Raw genomic sequence first — 17,870 nt, 5'->3', positions numbered from 1 at the left:
TCTAACCAAAAAATAAAAAATCAGTAGATTTACTTTTGAGAAAACAGCCTTCTAGAACTTGAGTGATGTGGGGTCTTGCATCTAACAAGCAGATTTGGATTAGGAACATTGTGCTCATCATTTGTTTGTGGGAACACCAGGCCTTCTAGTTGACTACTATGCAAGTTAACTGGGTAGACTTCACGTGTTTTTGGTACGACCTAGCTTCAGGAACCTAATGAGAAGATGAAACTCAGTGGAAAACGGCCAAAGAGCCCGAAAAAACCCACAACAACCATCAGACTTCGATGTTGTTGCATGCCATCAAATCCCCACTGACCCCTGGTGACCCTATGAATGAGTGACTGTCCACATTTCCTATCATTTACAGGCCTGCTCAGCTTTTGCAAACTCACGATATGCCCAAAATACATCATGACAGGAGCTTTTGGAAGTCATTAATTAATTAGGTTAGAATCACTCTGACTGCACATAACAAATGATCCAGCTGGACTTTCTTTTGTTCTTAAATTAATGAAGGCATCTGTCTGCAGAGCCAGAGGTTGGGACTGTTCAATTTCTCACCGTGCCTCCCAGAAGAAGAGGCAGCCGGTATAGTTTTGGGCAAACTGCAGTCCCAGAGTGTCACTCTGAAAGAGGGTTGCTGTAAGTCAGAATCAACTTGAAAGCAAGTCATTATTATTTATTAATGGCTAGCAGCCATGGTGGCTACATTCCTCCAATTACATTCCTGGGAATTATGCCACTGGATTATCAGCTGCTAGAGATGGCTATTTTCAGAAGGTCCAGTGGTTCTTGGGTCTTGTTGCTATTTATTCTGTGGGCTTCTTTTAAGCACCCGGTTAAGCACTGTGTGAACTGGCTGCTAGGCTAGATACCGCTTTGGTTCATGTGCACATAAGAAATTGCCTTATCTTAAGACAGGCCATTGATACACCTAACTCAGTACCATTTTCTTGCCAAGATTGTGGACAGGAGTAACGTCTAGCTCCAATTAGAGATGGCAGAAATGGGAACTCACTCATACGCCTTTCATTATAAAAAAGCCCAATGTAGTTGACATCATTACCTGCAAGAGAAACCAGGGACTGTTGTCTGTGCCACAGCCAAGAATTTTTGCTTCTTGAGACATAGGGCAAGTTGGTGCCCTCTTTCATTCCAAGCTGATTGGACATGTCTGCAATGGAATAAGGTCTTCTCTCAAACCTGCGAGCAGCATGCCAGTTTAGGGAATGCAGGGCAGGCAGTGTGGCACACAGCTCTGTTCTCGAAGCAAGGGGAATAGCAGGGAGCTGCAGCAAAAGAGCTGGGATTGAGTGACCACAAGCCATTGCTGCATCCTGAGATGGTGGCCATAGTCTGTCCAACGGTAGAGCCAAGCCTGCCCATGCCACCTTTGGGCACTCTGTCGCCCTTAGCCACTCTCATGCACTTGCAGTAACCCTCTGCTGAGTTTTACCAGCTCTCATTGTTCTACAAACATGCAAGTCAAGGCTCGGTCTGCTGCTTCCCTTGAGAGCTGCTTCAAACTGTTCCAGCAGCTCTTCCACCCGACTTGAGAGCCGGCCATAGAAAATTAGGGTGCATGAAGTGACAAGAAAAGAATGCCAAGAGATCTGTCGAAGGGGAAGGAAGATTACAAGGCTCTGGGGGTGAACCGCAACACCAGCCTGTTCTAGCCTGGTGAAGCACAACAGGAGAGTACATGGATTAGGGGTGAAAACGGTAAGAAAGAGAGGAGGATTACAGTGCATTACATTAATTGAAATGGGAGCTTAGTGCTGTGCTTGCTCAAAAAGCTATTACACAGCACGGACGATGAAGCCAGTGAATTCATCAAAGAATGGAATGAAACTTGTCTTCTGAAAACTGCAGAAAGAGTCAGCACCGCTTGGATCAGTCATTTTCTTCAACACATTTCCTACCATGTGCATTTTTTTTTTACAAAAAAAATCCTTTCTGGGAACAAAACTGCAATCCTGCCTTAAAAAGGCTGCAGCTCCTATAATCATGATACTGTTCCTGAAAGATGTTCTATACGCCAAAATGCAACAAATCTGTGCAAATGCCAGAAGGGATGCTCAGTGTGCAGTAGACCTTCAGGTTGTGCTTTCTCTTAAGTAATACAGTCGTGCCCCGCTTAACGATTACCCCGTATAATGATGAATCCGCTTCACGACAATGTTTTTGCGATGGCAATTGCAATTGCAAAATGATGTTTTAAATGTGTGTGTTTTTTTCTGCTTTGCGAAGATCGGTTCCCTGCCTCAGGAACCAATTCTTCGCATTATGACAATCAAAACAGCTGATTGTCAGGTTTTCCAAATGGCCGCCGGGTCTCAAAATGGCTCCCCGCTGTGTTTTTGGATGGATTCCTCGCTCTACAGGCACCGAAAATGGCCGCCCTTATGGAGGATCTTCGTTGGACGGTGAGTTTTCCAGCCCATTGGAACGCATTGAATGGTTTTCAATGCGTTTCAATGGGCTTTTTTATTTCGCTTTACGATGTTTTTGCTCTACAGCGATTTCGCTGGAACGAATTAACATCGTTTAAGCAAGGCACCACTGTAATATGATACAAAGATTGCTCAGGATCTTTTAGGACAAAGACCTTCCTCTCCAAATTCTTCTATCTAAAACAAGGCAAATATTCTAGATCTTTATCTTCTAGGAGGGAGTTATGTTTTTTATTCCCTCAGCCTTCAGGTGCACTGACTAACTGCCAAGTTGTCATTAAGGATAATGATAGTTCTAATCCAACACATCTCTAGGGGACCATACTGGAGAAGGTTAGGATTTCGACTTCCAGAATCCCTGATTGTGCTGGATGGGACTTGTGGGAGCTGGAGGTCGAAAACAGGTGGACAGACAAAGGCTGCGAATCAGTATTCCAAGCTATCTGTTGCCCTCTTATTTCCAAATTGCTGTGAAAAAAATATTGAAATCAGTGATATTTTCACAAAGCTTAAATAATATATAGTAAATTTATTCTGTTCAGCTACATGGGACTTTACAATTTTGTTAGAATGCCAACGTCTGGTCCTGAAAGTCTTTGTGGGAAGTACAGTAATTTAATTCTTTAAAAGAATGTAAAAAGCATCATCGAAACAAGTTTATATTGACACTTAATTGTTATACTTTTGTATCCTGACAAGTTTTTTTTAATATTTAAAGCACTTAAATATATACATAACCACTAAAATCATCACTTCTCCTCATTAGGATGTAACGTGGGACCTCAGGAACAGGTGATGATTAAATGATACAATTACAGTTACTATTGAATTGTATATTTACTGAAGTTTTGAAGTCCACTCACTAAACCCCAGTGCTGCCACCATAAAGTGTTCATTAAAGTATTTATCAGGCCAAGTGCAGGTATCTTTAACCAGCATACAAAAATACAGTTTTAATTCAGAATGTCTTGGTCCTAACTTTAAAACTCAAAAGCTTCCTCTACAGCTCTTTTCTCTATAGATATCCTACAATTTATGCTGTCTTCAGATCACTTGGAAAACTCTTCTACAGCCGAGCTGGTACAAGACAGAGGGGGCTGCAATAAAATGTGTCTGTGTACAATATTCATAGTATGGATGAGAATCTTTCACTTTCTCCTGCATTCAAATTATCTAAACCAAGTTCTTTTCATCGCTGAGATCAAGCCCTTTCAAAAACAGATCAAATCAAAATTCTCCTCAACCTTCACCAGCCAAAGTCATTGAGTATCTCTGTCTCTCAAATGTAGGACCATGTTATACTGTACCTATGTGCTACAGAGATATTAGAATAAGAAGCATTTCAGGGGAAAAAAAATTAAAACAGGTTTTCAACCATGCTTATTTCACAGTAGGTGCTAGCCAGCCACAGCTTTTTCCAGGAAACTCCTTCATCAAAAAGTAGTAAGAGGCCCAAACCATCAGCCTAGAAAACTAAAGGCTGGGAAAATAAATCTAATAAAGAACCTCCCAATGTTGTTTTTAAATTAGTTAGATCTAATCTTATATCTAGAGAGCAGACCTAGTGGGACTTTCATTCCCAATTAACTTGTTCAAATAATTTCAACAGCTCTACTTGAAGCATGACTAAGACTGGATTCAACTCATAACCTCTAAACTGCTCAAATAGTTTTAAAATTAAAGGCTGATCCCCTCTCACCCCTAAAGCTTTCACAGTACCTGTCCAAATTTAAGAAAGTTTTAGTTTGTCTGAGGTATGGTCATTCACCTCATACATGACTGCCTTACGTTGGCAGGCCAAGTAAGTAGGTAATTTCTTTGGGTTGAGAGATGATAGTGGAGGAAGCCAGAGAAAACAAACTAGATGTCATTGTTTAGTCGTTAAGTCGTGTCCAACTCTTGGTGGCAATTGTGAGGACCAAAGATAGGGATGGGCTTTTTCTCCTTCCTCCCTCCGTTTTATGGTATTGGCAACATTCTGGTTTATCACACTACATTCCTTTATATAACCTGTCTGCCATGGTAATTTGAATAAAGAGCCTTAAGTGTGAAGGATTTATTGTAAATCATTTTCATAACATTTACAGAAATTGCATGTAAAATAAATTCTTGTTGAGGATACTTCTGGAAAATTAAGTTGGCCTGTTAAAACAACAAAACCATACACCAGATGCAGGATCACATTAAAAACATATGAATGACTTCTGGGGAAAGAATTGTTATTTCTTGACAGATTCTGGGATTTTTTTTTCCTGGATGAAAGACCAATGCTGTATTTAGTTTATGAGTGAGATTTAAAAAGAAAAAGGAATCAGTACTACTTGATGTATTTTTCCATGAACTTTTTGTGAAATTCGGACCGCAGCGTGTCGTTGACAAATCTTTTGTCTTTTTTCATCTCGTCAACCCCCTTCGCACAGTTCTTGAAGACTACGTCATCATCCCATCTAGAAACCAGGTTTGAGGATAGAAGGGAAGAAAAGCAAAAGTTTAGAAAAAAAAATCTTCTACTAATCATAAAGAAATATATAATGCTAGCAAGACAAGAGGTGAGGCCATGTTATGTTAGATACATTTTTACTTTGCCTCGTGCAAAACGGTGTCAGTTCTATGGGAGGGTCTCATGTTTCGCATGCAGAAAGTTCCCCGTTCAGTCCTTGGCATCTCCACCTCAACCAGTGAATCCCAGGACACCCCTGATAACTGAGACCCTGAAGAGAACCTGAGTCTCGGCTGACTGGCAAAAGCTGAGCCAATCCTACGAAACCTGACACGTGAATTCAAAGAGTTTTCAGTAGGGAAGCCAGAGGTCAAAGCTCTTGAAGTCAAAAGAGAATCTGGGGCCCCTCAGTGACTCCATGTGCCATACAAGCAAGCCTGGATGCCATCTCATACATGTTTACACAGAACTAAATCTTGCTAAATTCGAGGAAACCGTCGTTGGGGGAAAGGCAGCCAGCATTTCCAGATGATGGTAACTGGGGCCTCATGAGGGACTGGCCTTCCAAATAACTTCCCACTGGCTGAGAAATCCTTGGAGGAATTTTTGGCAGTAACAGGATACTGCCAAGAGAGAAAAGCTCTGCATTCTGTGACAAGAGGTCCTGTGACCTAGAGAATGTCTTCAGGAACTCAGCTAAGGGCTTAACATGGAAAAAAAAACAAGCCAGCCAGGACACCATCCAGGAAGGGGATACTACGCTACCAGACAAGTCAAAACATTGTATTTCCCCAGTAAGCCAGCTGTTCTTACAAACACCTTTATGTTTTCTTTGAAACCTCAAGTACAAATGGACAGAATGCTTAGGCAAAGAGACTCAAATGAGATGTTAGGGGCAATACAATGAACGATTTTCCTCTTCTGACAGTTCGGATTTTCTAAGAGGTACAGTATATGCTTCAGGCATCACTTTGCAAATTATGCCCATGTTTGCCTTTTAAGGACCAATAATAAAATAATGTATGCAATATATGCATTATAATCTAACCCAGGGGGGCACTGTCCATCCTACAGATGGGTATAACTTGCAGAACAGGATTAAGGGTCACCCTTTGCCAATTCAATTAAAATCCAATTAAACAGCTCTGGAATTGTAAACCCTTAAGAAGCAGGAAAAAGTGGGAGGGAGCTGTAAAGATCTCTCAGTAAGTATTTGCATACCTCCTCTTCACTTTGAAGCTTGCTTGAGTCTGCACAGGACCAGTAAGATTCAGCAAAGGATTACCGCTCAGGATATTTTCCATCCGTATCCTCTCTTCTTCAGCTTTCTGCTCTTGTTCCTGTCAAGAGAACAACGGGTGGATCTTCAGGATGACATAAAAGCCTGCCATTTCCTTTTCAGCATGTTTAAAGCAGCAGATTTTGCTGCACACCAGGTTGACCTGCACATGGCCACAAAAATATCCTTTACAACCTTTCCCTGGCATTCAGATTGCTTTCTTTTAACATTTGCAATGCATTTTAAAATGCTGCTGTCATGACTTCTGGAAATAAGTGCAGTATCAGACTGCAACCAGAAGCTGCGTTGAACTTTTGGCTTCATGCATCCTCAGCTGGAAACAGTGAGTCCACATAGGACTGCATTTCACTGTTCTTTGACTTCCAGGTCACAGCCTGAATCCAACTGCTAATTTTAACAAGAGTAGACCCATTGAATCAATGGGATCTATACAAGTGCTGACTTACCATTCAGCAATTGACTCAATGTGCTATTCTAATTGGGACTAGCAGTTTGAGGTGGGTCTGAGGGTAGCCCTATTTAACCTCTCTCCTTTATATGTGTACCAAGATGCTTATGACACTTGGGAGATTCAAGTTGCTTATAGCACCTGGTAAGCACATGAAAGCAAGCCTTTGTGAGCTGCTATGAAATCTCAGCTGAAAGATAAGGTAGAGCATTTTAAATGGATTTTAAATAGTAGTAGACAGACAAACTATATTTAACCTCCTTTGCCATGTGCAAAACAGACAAACTACCCACTGAACCCTAATGCCACTGTTGATAAGACAAGCACTTAATTTTATTTATTTAGTACTACCCCACCTTTCTCCTAAAAGGATCCAAGGCAGTTTGTAGTATTTAAAAAAAAGTATAGTATAAAAGCTAACAATAGTAAAGTACTGTATTACACTATTTAAAAAGAATTAAATATCATTTAAAAACTCAACAGATAAAAGCAAACACTGGACAAACAACAAAAATAAAACAGTATCTTTAAAAAAAACCTAGCAAATCAGTCACTAAAGGGTAGCCTGCCTGAAGAGAAGAATCTTTGCCTGCCTATGGAAGGGTAGCACAGGTGGGGCCAGCCTTGTAGGAGGGAGTTCCAAAGTCTGGGGGCAGCAACAGAGAAGGCCCTCTCCTGGGTCCCTACCAAAGACAAGTGTGAGGCTTTTGTGGCAAATTAACTGTACTGTAATGAGACTCTCATTCATACCTGAGCAAAAGCTTACCAGAGTTTTCTACCTCCAACAGCTTCTAGTGGCCTCTAGTGGCACCAAATGGTCACTTCCGGAAGCTGTTTTCCTTACAGTTTGCATAAAGTGATACCATTCTGCTTTAAGTTGATGTGCAGTCAGTTCCTTTGGTTCATGAAGGGGTCACTGTCTGTAAATCTCAGGCAGTGGTTTCACTTTTTAAATAGTTTCAGCAAAGCACAAAAGCAGGACCAGAAGAAGAGCACATACTTAGCAGGCAGGCAGTTCAAAGGCCAAGTTTAAAACCACGTCCACTTAACGCAGACCTGGGCAAAGTGTGGCCCAAGGGCCACATACAGCCCACGAGCCGCTCCTGTCTGGCCCGTGGACAGTTTTGAACATCAAAACCATTTATAGCTTTTTGTCTAAAGTTGATCAGTTGCTTATCTTTAACATACCGCAAAAAATACCTCTTTAGTATTTGTATTAGTATTTAGTATTTAGATTAACAAGTTTAAAATAAAAACTATCATAACATCACTGTTTCATTTTATTTTTAAGTAAAGTTGGTTCAGCCCGTGAACACGGTTCCGTGGCTCCCCTCTAGAAATTAATTGCCCACCCCTGGCTTAACGCAAGGGTGAGCAAAATGTTGCCTACAGCCCAAATATGCCACCCCCAACACCCTGTTCCCAGAACTGCAATTAGGAAAATAGAGTTTTTAAAAAATGTAGCTCAAAAAGTCCATGTGCTCGCTAGAGGCTACAGGAAGCAATCCAAACCCACTCCCCAAAAGTTTTTAATTATATTTTAAATGGTCCACTAGGAGGAATAAGAAGGCTTTTCAGTGAGGGATAAAAAACAATTCTTTTGAAAAAGAAGACACTTGAGAGGAGTGGGACACTGAGCATGTGCAGCCCTCTCAGAGGTGGGAGTGAACGGTGTCTGACCCCTGAATCTCTGGAAGTTTTACCTGTTGTGAGCCGCCTTGGATCCCTAAGGGAGAAAGGCGGCTCACAACAAGTAAAACTATAAAACAAACACAGCTTTAAAATACTATATAATAAAAAAGACTATTAAACTTATATTAAGATTAAAAACAATTTAAAAACATTTAAAACTATGAATTAAAAACCAGCATTCCTGAGACAACGGGCTTGCCTGAAGGGGAAGGTCTTTGCCTGATGAGGGAAGGGCAAGAGGGAGAGGGGCCAACCTCGGTTCTCGGGGCAACGCATTCCAAAGCCTGGGAGCAGCCACTGAGAAGGCCCTCTCTCGTGTGTCTTCCCCAAATGAGCCAGGGAAGGTGGTGGAACCAACAGAAAGGCCTGCCCAGAAGATCTTAAAAGCTGTGAAGGTTCATATGGGGTGACACGATCTTTCACTTTCAGCTGCAAACAGGCTTTTCCCCTGGGTAAGCTGCCTTTCAACACACCTAGCTCAAACAATCTAATGGCTGGAATCCTCACCTTTGCCTTTAAACCTAGGTAAACCACAGTCAGTTGGAGTCTAGTGCTTTGGATGAAGGGGAACACCCATGTCCTATTCTGTCACAGCACCAAGATTGCAAACATCATTTTCACTAGTTACCAATCCCCAAGAATGGCAGGAGTTAAAATATATCATTGTTCACTCACATACCAAGGAGATAGCCAGAGCTCAAGTGATAGAGCGCGTTATTTGCAAACAAGTCCCTGGCACTTCCAATTAAAATTACTTGTTTTTGAAAGTAGAGCTGAAAAAGTACTCTAGCTTCTACCCACCAAGAATCATTGCCACTCAAAAGTGCCAGTGCCCGGTTAAGGCAACTACCCTATGTACCAGGGATAAGTAACGCTGAGCCCCAGCCAACATGACCAAAGTTCAGAGGCACAGTCCAAAACACCTGGAGGATACCAGATTGTGTATCCCTGCTGTAGACACTTCACTGGAAGTCTTACTGAATATTAGGGGATTGTTTCTGAATGTACATACATAGAATTATACCACAAAGGAACAGTTCCTTTAATGTAATCTCAAAGGCTTTCATGGTCAGGTTTCGATGGCTGTTGTAGGCTTTTCAGGCTGTTTGGCCGTGTTCTGGAGGTTTTTCTTTCTAACGTTTCACCAGTCTCTGTGGCCGGCATCTTCAGAGGACAGGAGTTAGAACTCTGTCTGTGTTCTGGTGTAGTGTGCGGGATAGATGAGTATTTGTAGCTGTGGGGTCAGCTTTTTGTCCTTTTCAGAAGATTGGGTGATTATGGTGATCAGGGTGTTTTTTGTTATCAAAACAATACACAATACACAAAAAACACAACAATTCCTTTAAAGTTCTCACCTAGGCAGGCAGGATATTTTAACTTCCCAGAGTCCTGTTTTGTAGTAGAATTCCCACAGAATTCAACCTACAAGGTATGCATTTTGCAAGGTGGTCACTTGAACAGCTGTAAACAATGTTTCCAAATTTCAGGCAGATTATGTACAGATTTTTTTAAAACTGGCCAATTTTTTTTTTAAGCTGGAAATAAAACTGTCCTAAAAATCTGCTGCATTTTGCCATTGGGGGTACTTTTTCCCCCCAAGCCAATGGGAAGTGATGAGACAATTCAGTCCTATGCCACGATTTTGCAAAGCATGGCGCCAAAAAGCAGAACTCACAGATTCTGGTTGTCAGTAGGCTGGCCATACTTGGAGGTAGGAAAAAACGAACATTTTTAGCAGACTTATGAAATACAAGACCCACCAGTTCTGATTCCAAAACGAACCTCATTCTCAACCTTTCTACTGACTCTCAATAAAAAAGAAGTCCAATGGGGTTAGAAATTATTCCAGAAATCACTCAGTGCAAGCTTTCTGGCTACCTAGATAAAGATTAAGGCAGCATAACTCAGCAATTATAATCAACCAGTGCATTTACCTTGCGAGCTTGCTCCTCAGCCCGTTCCTTTTTTATCTTTTCTAATTCAGCTAAAAGAGCAGCGGTATCATCATCACTCTCCTCTTCATAGTCTTCATCGTCATCCTCCTCCTATAGAGACAAGAAAGGCATTAGTAAATGCTTCTATCCATTTCTACCCAATATGGCTACATTTAGGCAGAACTTTATGTATGATGCCGTGTATAATGGTACTGCCTCACGATATAATTTATCAGACGATTCTTGGTACATGAATACTTTGCAGAAAATCAGACGTCCCCACATATCCAGCATACCATTCAGCTCTTATGTGTGTGGAAATTCTGTTTCTGTGGTTTTTTTTAAAAAATAGATACCAACATTCTAAAACTGATCATTCTTCACAACTGGTTTTGGTATGAGAAAGCTCCTGTATCATGCAATCCTCCAAATGAATTATTACCACTTTAATTTTAAGAAAAACCACTTGCCTTACCTGGGTAAAAGTATTCAAATACATTATCACTTATTTTGGTGCTCAAGCAAATGCATCTGCCTGATGGAAACCTTCACAACTGACAGTGAAAGTCTCGTTTCTTTTGAGAATGTGTCTCATTCGTTGGTCTCAGTCCCATGAAAGGAAAGATCCCACAGTTCTGGGGCAGAGCACGTGCTTGGCATGCAAAGTGTCACAAAGTTAAACCTCTGGAATCTCCAGATCAAAAACGATCAAACAATGGGTGATCGGAAAGACCCCTGAATCTTATTGTGGGGAGGTTATTGTTTCTGACTAAATTAATCTGGATCAAGGGTGGGGAATGTGTGGCCCTCCAGGTATTATTTAGACCTCACTTCATCTGCCCCATCCAGCACAGCCAACACAAAAGGAACAGCAGTTCAGCAATACCATTTGGAGGGATGCAAAACACTGCTCAGCCCTGATCTAGATCAGATGGCAGCCTTATCTATACAAGTCGTCTTTTTCATTCCCCAGCGAGCAAGATTACATACATCGGTCAGTGGATCGTCAGCATCCAGGTTAGCTGCAGGGATCTGATCTAGACGGGGTTTCTTGGACACCGACGAAGATGTGGTGTGCTCTGGAGGAGAAACAGAGAAAAAGTTGAAAGAACTTGGAGTACTAAGCGACAGTGGGGGAAAAGGGACTACAAGAGTCACCTAAACTGAATGTACAGGAAAACTGACTGTAAAAAAAAGTTAGCAGTTCATTAAAAATTTTACTAATTTGCAAACAGAGGATGTGTATCGATCAACAGCCTGGAATTACACTGGGCAAAGAAACTAACTCTCTTGCAGTTGGTAAAAATCTCTGTGTCTGGTTGGCCACAGACAGCTGTTTATGTGCCACAGGTATAGGGTGGGTATACAGAATCAAACTCTTTCTGGACCTGCCCAAGCGTCTTATGTTTACTCAGAAGGAGGAATGATGGCCCCTTGCTTGCTCTCATGTGAGCATCAGCCTAGTTTCAAAAGCCTTTTGCAGGTGAACCTTTCAGGTCTTGGCTCTCCATGTGAGAAGGAAAAGGGAGAAGGCAAAAGGAGCAGAGAGTGAAAGGGAATGGGTTTGCCTACTTCCAGCTATGCCCCCTCCATTCCTGGCTTCAGCTCCATGCATTGCTGGCAGGTTACCCTTTCAGGACAATAGTACCAATTTACTTATTTACAGTATTTGAAAAAGTTTTGCCATGCCTTTCTCCTTTAAAAGGACCCAAGGCAGTTTAAATCATTAAAAGACAACATTTAAAAGTTAAAAACAGTAAGTGTACAAATATTAAAAACCTTTAACTGTTCAAAGGCACTTCTGGCCAGTGCTGAAACCTGGACATCCAGGCTTAGAGACGAACCCAGGAGCACACCAAGTGACACACCACTGTTTTCAGAGGGAGTGTAACCCTCATCCAGCACAGGCTGCATCCCTGCTCTACTTTTTGACTGATCAGGAGCACCTCTGTCTTGTCTCGATTACGTTTCCAAGTACTGTATTCACCCTCTTCCAGTCCATTACAGACACTGATCTAGAGCCGAAACATCTTCCTCAGATTTAGATGGCATGGAGAGATAAGAGTTGGGGGTCATCTGCATCCTGGTGACACTGAACTCCAAAAACTCTGGACCATCTATTGGCAAGAAAACGGTTGTCCAATCTATGCTAGGGAAATACAGCAACCCTTGACTCTTCCATTTTTGAAAAAAAAATAATAATTAAATTATGTGGACTGTAACATCCCTTCCTCCTCTTGCCACTGTTTCAAAACAAGCTTCCCCCAACAACCTTTGCTGCCAACACATCCTCTGCCATGTTCACCACTCTGTGGCACTAATTACTGCACCCTTCATCTTCTTGCGGGCACATCTACAATGCAGCCCACTAGCACTACGAGCTTCTTCTGCTCATCTCTTTCACTCTAAGCTTTAGAGAAGCTTCTGCCCTCGTAACAGTCACTTTTATTGACATTTTACACATTCTCCTCCCACTTCCTTGAATATTCCTGGGCTGTATTCAACATACCACCTATCCTTGAGCGGTCCTCAAGCTATGATCCCCGCCCAGCCCTGAGAAAGGCACCACAAGGAATAAAGAGGTTCAGTGAACAGGTAAAAACATAATATAAGAACAGTGTTTCATCTTGTGTTCTTCGATACACAACCATAAGCTTTAACTTTTCTTCTTTATAATTTATACAATTTTGATTCTTTGGAGATACCTGCTTTAAGAAAAGACATTCACATCTTCTTCTGAAAACAGAATACACTCATTGGCTGAAATCCTGTTGTCTTGTCTAGTAAGTCACAGTAGAGCATAGGTTCCCAAACTTTTCTGCCCCATAGACCACTTGCCGACTTATTTGTTTTCTGTAGACCCCTTGCCTACCTATGTGTGTGCCCGTATAGCTCAGTAATGAGAAATGACAAAATGTCATTGGTCCCATTTACAACACACCGACATTTACCATAAAATTTTACCAATAATTTTACAAACTTACACATGAACGTAGCACACCACAATACAAATAATACACAGTACCTATTTAAATATTATGAAATATTATGTACACAGAATCTGTGTCTGGTGTAATTATGGATCGCCTAAATATTTATTATGATCTGCCTAATGGGATCTGCTCACGTAGACCCCCATTTACATCTCGTGCACCCCCAATTTTTTTTCTCTCTGACGTGGACCACCTGCAAGTCGAAATCGACCTCTGGGGGTCCATATAGACCACTTTGGGAACCTATGCACTAGAGTATGCCCATTGAATCAGTGGGGATTTGGCAGTCAACTTCTCTGTAAGTTTCACTGATCCAAAAGGGCCTGTTCTAATTACAAATCTGCCTTGACACCACAGACCTCGTGCTGGTCTATCTCTGTTCTTCTCTCTTGCAACCACTCTCTCCCTCTCTTCCAGTTCCCTCCTGAAGTCACGGGTGCGCACCTCCTCGGGGGCATCCTGAGTGGTCTGTCTAAAAGGAGAAGGGAAAAATTATTCTCTCAGAGCTGCTGTCATATAGTAGAAGAACTTAAAAGATCATCTTAACATCAAGGGAGGTTCACATGAGATACAAGTTGACATTGAGATTTTCTCACTCCAGCCAACCAAACTCCGGAGGCAAGAACTGTGATCAGAATCCATTAATAAATATTAGGAAATCTATTATTATTTCAGTCATATCTCACTATTTCACATTGTTGACACGGACTACGTAGATGGTTATTGACAAGCCTGGGGAAACCCGTTCCTTCCTGCAGGCAAAATATATATTAGCTTCAAAACCAATTCCCCTCCCTACAAATTGCTAATTGTTCCTTACCTGTATTTGATTTTAGTATGTGAAGGAAGATCTCTACTGGAATATTGTTTGGAGAGCTGGCTTAAGTCACCTTCTCCTTTTCCTCTCCCTCCCCTTGCCGGTTCAAATGTTGGTCTAGCTGCAGTAGTCATCTTAAATAGTGTGGGATCAAATGTGCATCATAGATAGAGATTAAAGCCTATCAAAATAAGGGACAAAAAACTTTAAACACGAAGAACAAGGCACTGTAATGAAAAACACAAAACTCTGTGCAGCTGCAAGCCAATGCTATGGAGATTTACTACTAGTTACATTATATTAAAGACACTTTCAGCTCCAAAGAAATATACATAGAATTGTAATCTTGATGAGACTTAACATCCTCTTTCAGCTTTTACATTTTACAAAATGCACATGGTCGTGTACAAAATATACAAAAAACCCCCCCAGAAGTTACTTTATTCTTTCTGGTGTATAGAGATTTAAAAGGTAAAAAACAAACACCACACACACACACACTTTCATTATACTCTCAGTTAACTTTTGAGTTCAGCAATGAGAAGTTGGGCTCTCCAGAAGGTTACTACAATGTCATGACAACCAAGACACTCTTCTATCAAACGCCATAGCAGACCTGTAAACTGATAATGTATATTTGTCTCCAGTATCTCCCTAATGACCTTGAACTAGTCATTCTCTTTCATCTTAACTTACCAAATGCTGCTGTTTCAAGAATAAATTGGAACAGTCACCTTTGCACAGTGGATGAAGTGGTACCTGCCTACCCTGTTTACCCGAAAATAAGACAGTGTCTTATATTAATTTTTGCTCCAAAACACACATTAGGGCTTATTTTCAGGGGATGTTTTTTTTTTTTTCATGTACAACAATCTACATTTATTCAAACACTGTACAGGCATGTCATCTTCTTCCGGTTACTGCACAAAGGTGGATGGCGGGGTTTCACTTCACTGGGGCTTATTTTGGGGGTAGGGCTTATATTATGAGCATCCTGAAAATTCATACTAGGGCTTATTTTCAGGTTAGGTCTTATTTCCGGGGAAACAGGGTACAAAAGCACATTACTGTAAACTAATAGTTGCTCCTACGGGCTTGTAATATTATTCTTCATATCTCCAAAACCAGAATCACAGCAAGCAAATAAAATCAACCAGGCTTCTTCCTTTAAATACGTGAAGTACCTTGCAATTGAAATAGCATAATAATAATTAATAAACAATGCTGAATTCTAAACCACAGTTACAGCCATTTTTGCAGATGATGAGCTGAGGCAGAGGGATTTTCCTACACCTCTCACAGCTGCTGAAAAGATACAACCATCAACTGGGCCTTTATTGACAAAATCCAAACTTCATGCTCAAGATGATCTGTTGCTCTATTTACTTCTAAGCATCAGAGTTCTGAATAAGCCTTCTCATTATGTCTCATCATTAATTTAAAAAACAAACAAAAATGATTTGTCTAGCAGACAAAGGCATTTATTTACATCTCTATTTTTGTTAACAAAGCAACAAGAAATACAACTGTAACTGTCCCTCCATTTAAACAATTTGAGAGCATGCCACTAGAACCACATATTTTAAAACAGAAATGGCTTTTTAAATACCAGGTCTTATGAAATGAGACAATTAAACGAGCTCCAATAGTGGCCACGAGGCTGATTGGGTGATGAACGGCCCTCGGTTGAAACTCCATCTGAACGGGCTCCCTGAATTTAGGCAAGCAAGTCGCCCCGTCCCCGCCTTCCTGGGCACCACGTCCCGTGACCTGGGTCTACCTCAAAGGGCTGTTGTGAGAGTCACTCGCCAAGGCAAGGGAGACACTGGCGAGAGCTCTCGGTCACCCTTACCTATTTTCTTTATTTTCACGGGATACAGAGAAACGGGCTCTACATAATGGTCTGATCCGACCATCATCCTTCCTGGCACTATCCCATTTATCTCAACGGACCCGACCCTGTTCTTTCAGATTTAGCCACGGGTCGGGAGTTCAAATCCCCGCTGCCCCTCCTGGACGGGGGACTGGACTCCATAGGGCCCGCTGCCCTATATATACGTATCAATACTCCCTCACGGACCCACCTTTCCGTTCTCTTCGGCGCCGCACCGCTAGGCCCGTCCCCCGATTGCGCTTCCATATTCCCAGCACTCACTACCCCAGAACCATAGAGGCTCCCATAACCAACGGGCTGAGAAGGAAAGAGGGGCACACTCCCGAAGCTTCCGGGAAGCGTTGGGCTTTTGGGCCGCTCCGGGCTATCCATCTCTATCGTAAAAGCTCTCTTTCGCATTGGTCGATAATGAGGCGGTTTGGCGTCAAACAGGAAAAGAGGGACGGCCGTGGGTGATGTAGCCTTGTGGACCACAACTCCCAGAATGCCTCAGCAAAGCCGATATTCCTATAGTCCCGGATCAAGGAGGCTGCCGCTTCTGGGAATCGGAGTCCAAAATAACTGTCCTACCGAAGAATGTGTCGCACCCTGCTAATGAATCGGAGTCCTTAAACCAGTGCTTCTCAAACTTGGGTCCTTGGATGTTCTTGGACTGCAACTCCCAGAAATCCTGGCCAGCACAGCAAGTGGTAAGGGCTTCTGGGAATTGTAGTCTGAGGACATCAGTTTAAGAACTACTGCTGTACATCAGTAGTTCCCAACTGTGAGTCACCCTGGTGTTCTTCAACTGCAACTCCCAGAAACCCCAGCTAGGACAGCTGGTGGTGAAGACTTCTGGGAATTTCTGTTCCTCTGAAGATGCCGGCCACAGAACATGCCCAAAAAGCGCGAAAAACCCACAACAACCATTTCTGGGAATTGTTGTTGTTTAGTGTTAAGTCGTGTTGGACTCTTTGTGACCCCATGGACCAGAGCACGCCAGGCCGTTGCTTTGCCTTCCCACTCAGTAATGATGATAGGTGACCTGCGCTGAGTAAAGTTCTGGTTGTTACAATAAACAGTGTTATAAACCCGGAGCGTGTGCAGAAAACAAAAAGGTCAATATGGTTAATATGGTTATGGGCCTCGAAACTCTCTCTCTCCATATCAAGGCGTTTTTTAAAGGCCAGTTAGGGGAACATGATCATTATGGACTATCAAGGTGCTTTCTGTTTTTTTTGTGACCAGTGTAAGTGAATATCGTAGAGTCATGGACTCAGGAGACCTGGGTTCAAATCCTTTCTTGGCCATGGAAATTTACTGAACAATGGCACTAGTCAAATTGCTCCATAAGCATCTCACCTACCTTGCAAGCTCTCCTAGGGACACTATTAAGTCGATGGGACTTGGTCTTGTTAGCAGCCTTGCTTGGCTCTTGTGGAAAGCCCAGATGTGATACATTTGTAGAAAATCAAATGCAGCCTGGGAAAAGTGGATAAATTGTTTCTCTTTCTCTGACATACTTGCTGGATAGTCAGTGGAATTGAAGGTTAGTCGAGTCTAAAGATGATACAGTTTGTTTTTCTATAAGGGATCAGAAATGCTGCTATTAGTTCACACAACTCAAAATGCAGATTATACTGCTCTCAGAGTTTGAGAGTTGAGATCAGAGTTCTAAAAACACAGTCCCTGCTAATGTAAGGGAAGATGTCATCACGGGGTTGTCAAGCGGGAACACTAGACTTATGGTATTTAGTGGTGCAACTACCCTACCTTCAACTTTTAGAGTTATGCAAGGAAGTGTTACAGAAAACTGGAAGGGTGCACTATTCAGTTAGTCACTTAACCACAAGAGGTCTTCAGAGAGTTACAAGTTAACATGTTAGCCTCACTGGAATGCTGTGAAGTGATAAAAGT

General features: G+C 41.9%; 1 protein-coding gene across 2 annotated transcripts; it reads right to left on the bottom strand.

The window, feature by feature from the left end:
- Window positions 1–4,497: 4,497 nt before the first annotated feature.
- CWC15 (CWC15 spliceosome associated protein) lies at window positions 4,498–16,414 on the bottom strand. Of its 2 annotated transcripts, none has more exons than XM_020809376.3 (7): window positions 16,165–16,414; window positions 14,084–14,261; window positions 13,623–13,735; window positions 11,261–11,349; window positions 10,271–10,381; window positions 6,118–6,236; window positions 4,498–4,903 (listed from the first exon to the last, which is right to left on the bottom strand). In XM_020809376.3, the coding sequence occupies exons 2-7, from the start codon at window positions 14,212–14,214 to the stop codon at window positions 4,774–4,776; spliced, it is 693 nt and encodes a 230-aa protein (XP_020665035.1). In that variant the 5' UTR covers window positions 14,215–14,261; window positions 16,165–16,414; the 3' UTR covers window positions 4,498–4,773. The 2 variants fall into 2 exon arrangements, with proteins under 2 accessions (XP_020665035.1, XP_072849711.1); XM_072993610.2 differs by having other exon boundaries at window positions 15,933–16,303.
- Between the last annotated feature and the right edge of the window lie 1,456 nt (window positions 16,415–17,870).

The sequence above is a fragment of the Pogona vitticeps genome, chromosome 3, assembly GCF_051106095.1.
Source record: "Pogona vitticeps strain Pit_001003342236 chromosome 3, PviZW2.1, whole genome shotgun sequence".
Lineage (NCBI taxonomy): Eukaryota > Metazoa > Chordata > Lepidosauria > Squamata > Agamidae > Pogona > Pogona vitticeps.
The sequence above is the reverse complement of the archived record's forward strand: the minus strand, read 5'-3'. Positions and strand labels throughout refer to the sequence as shown.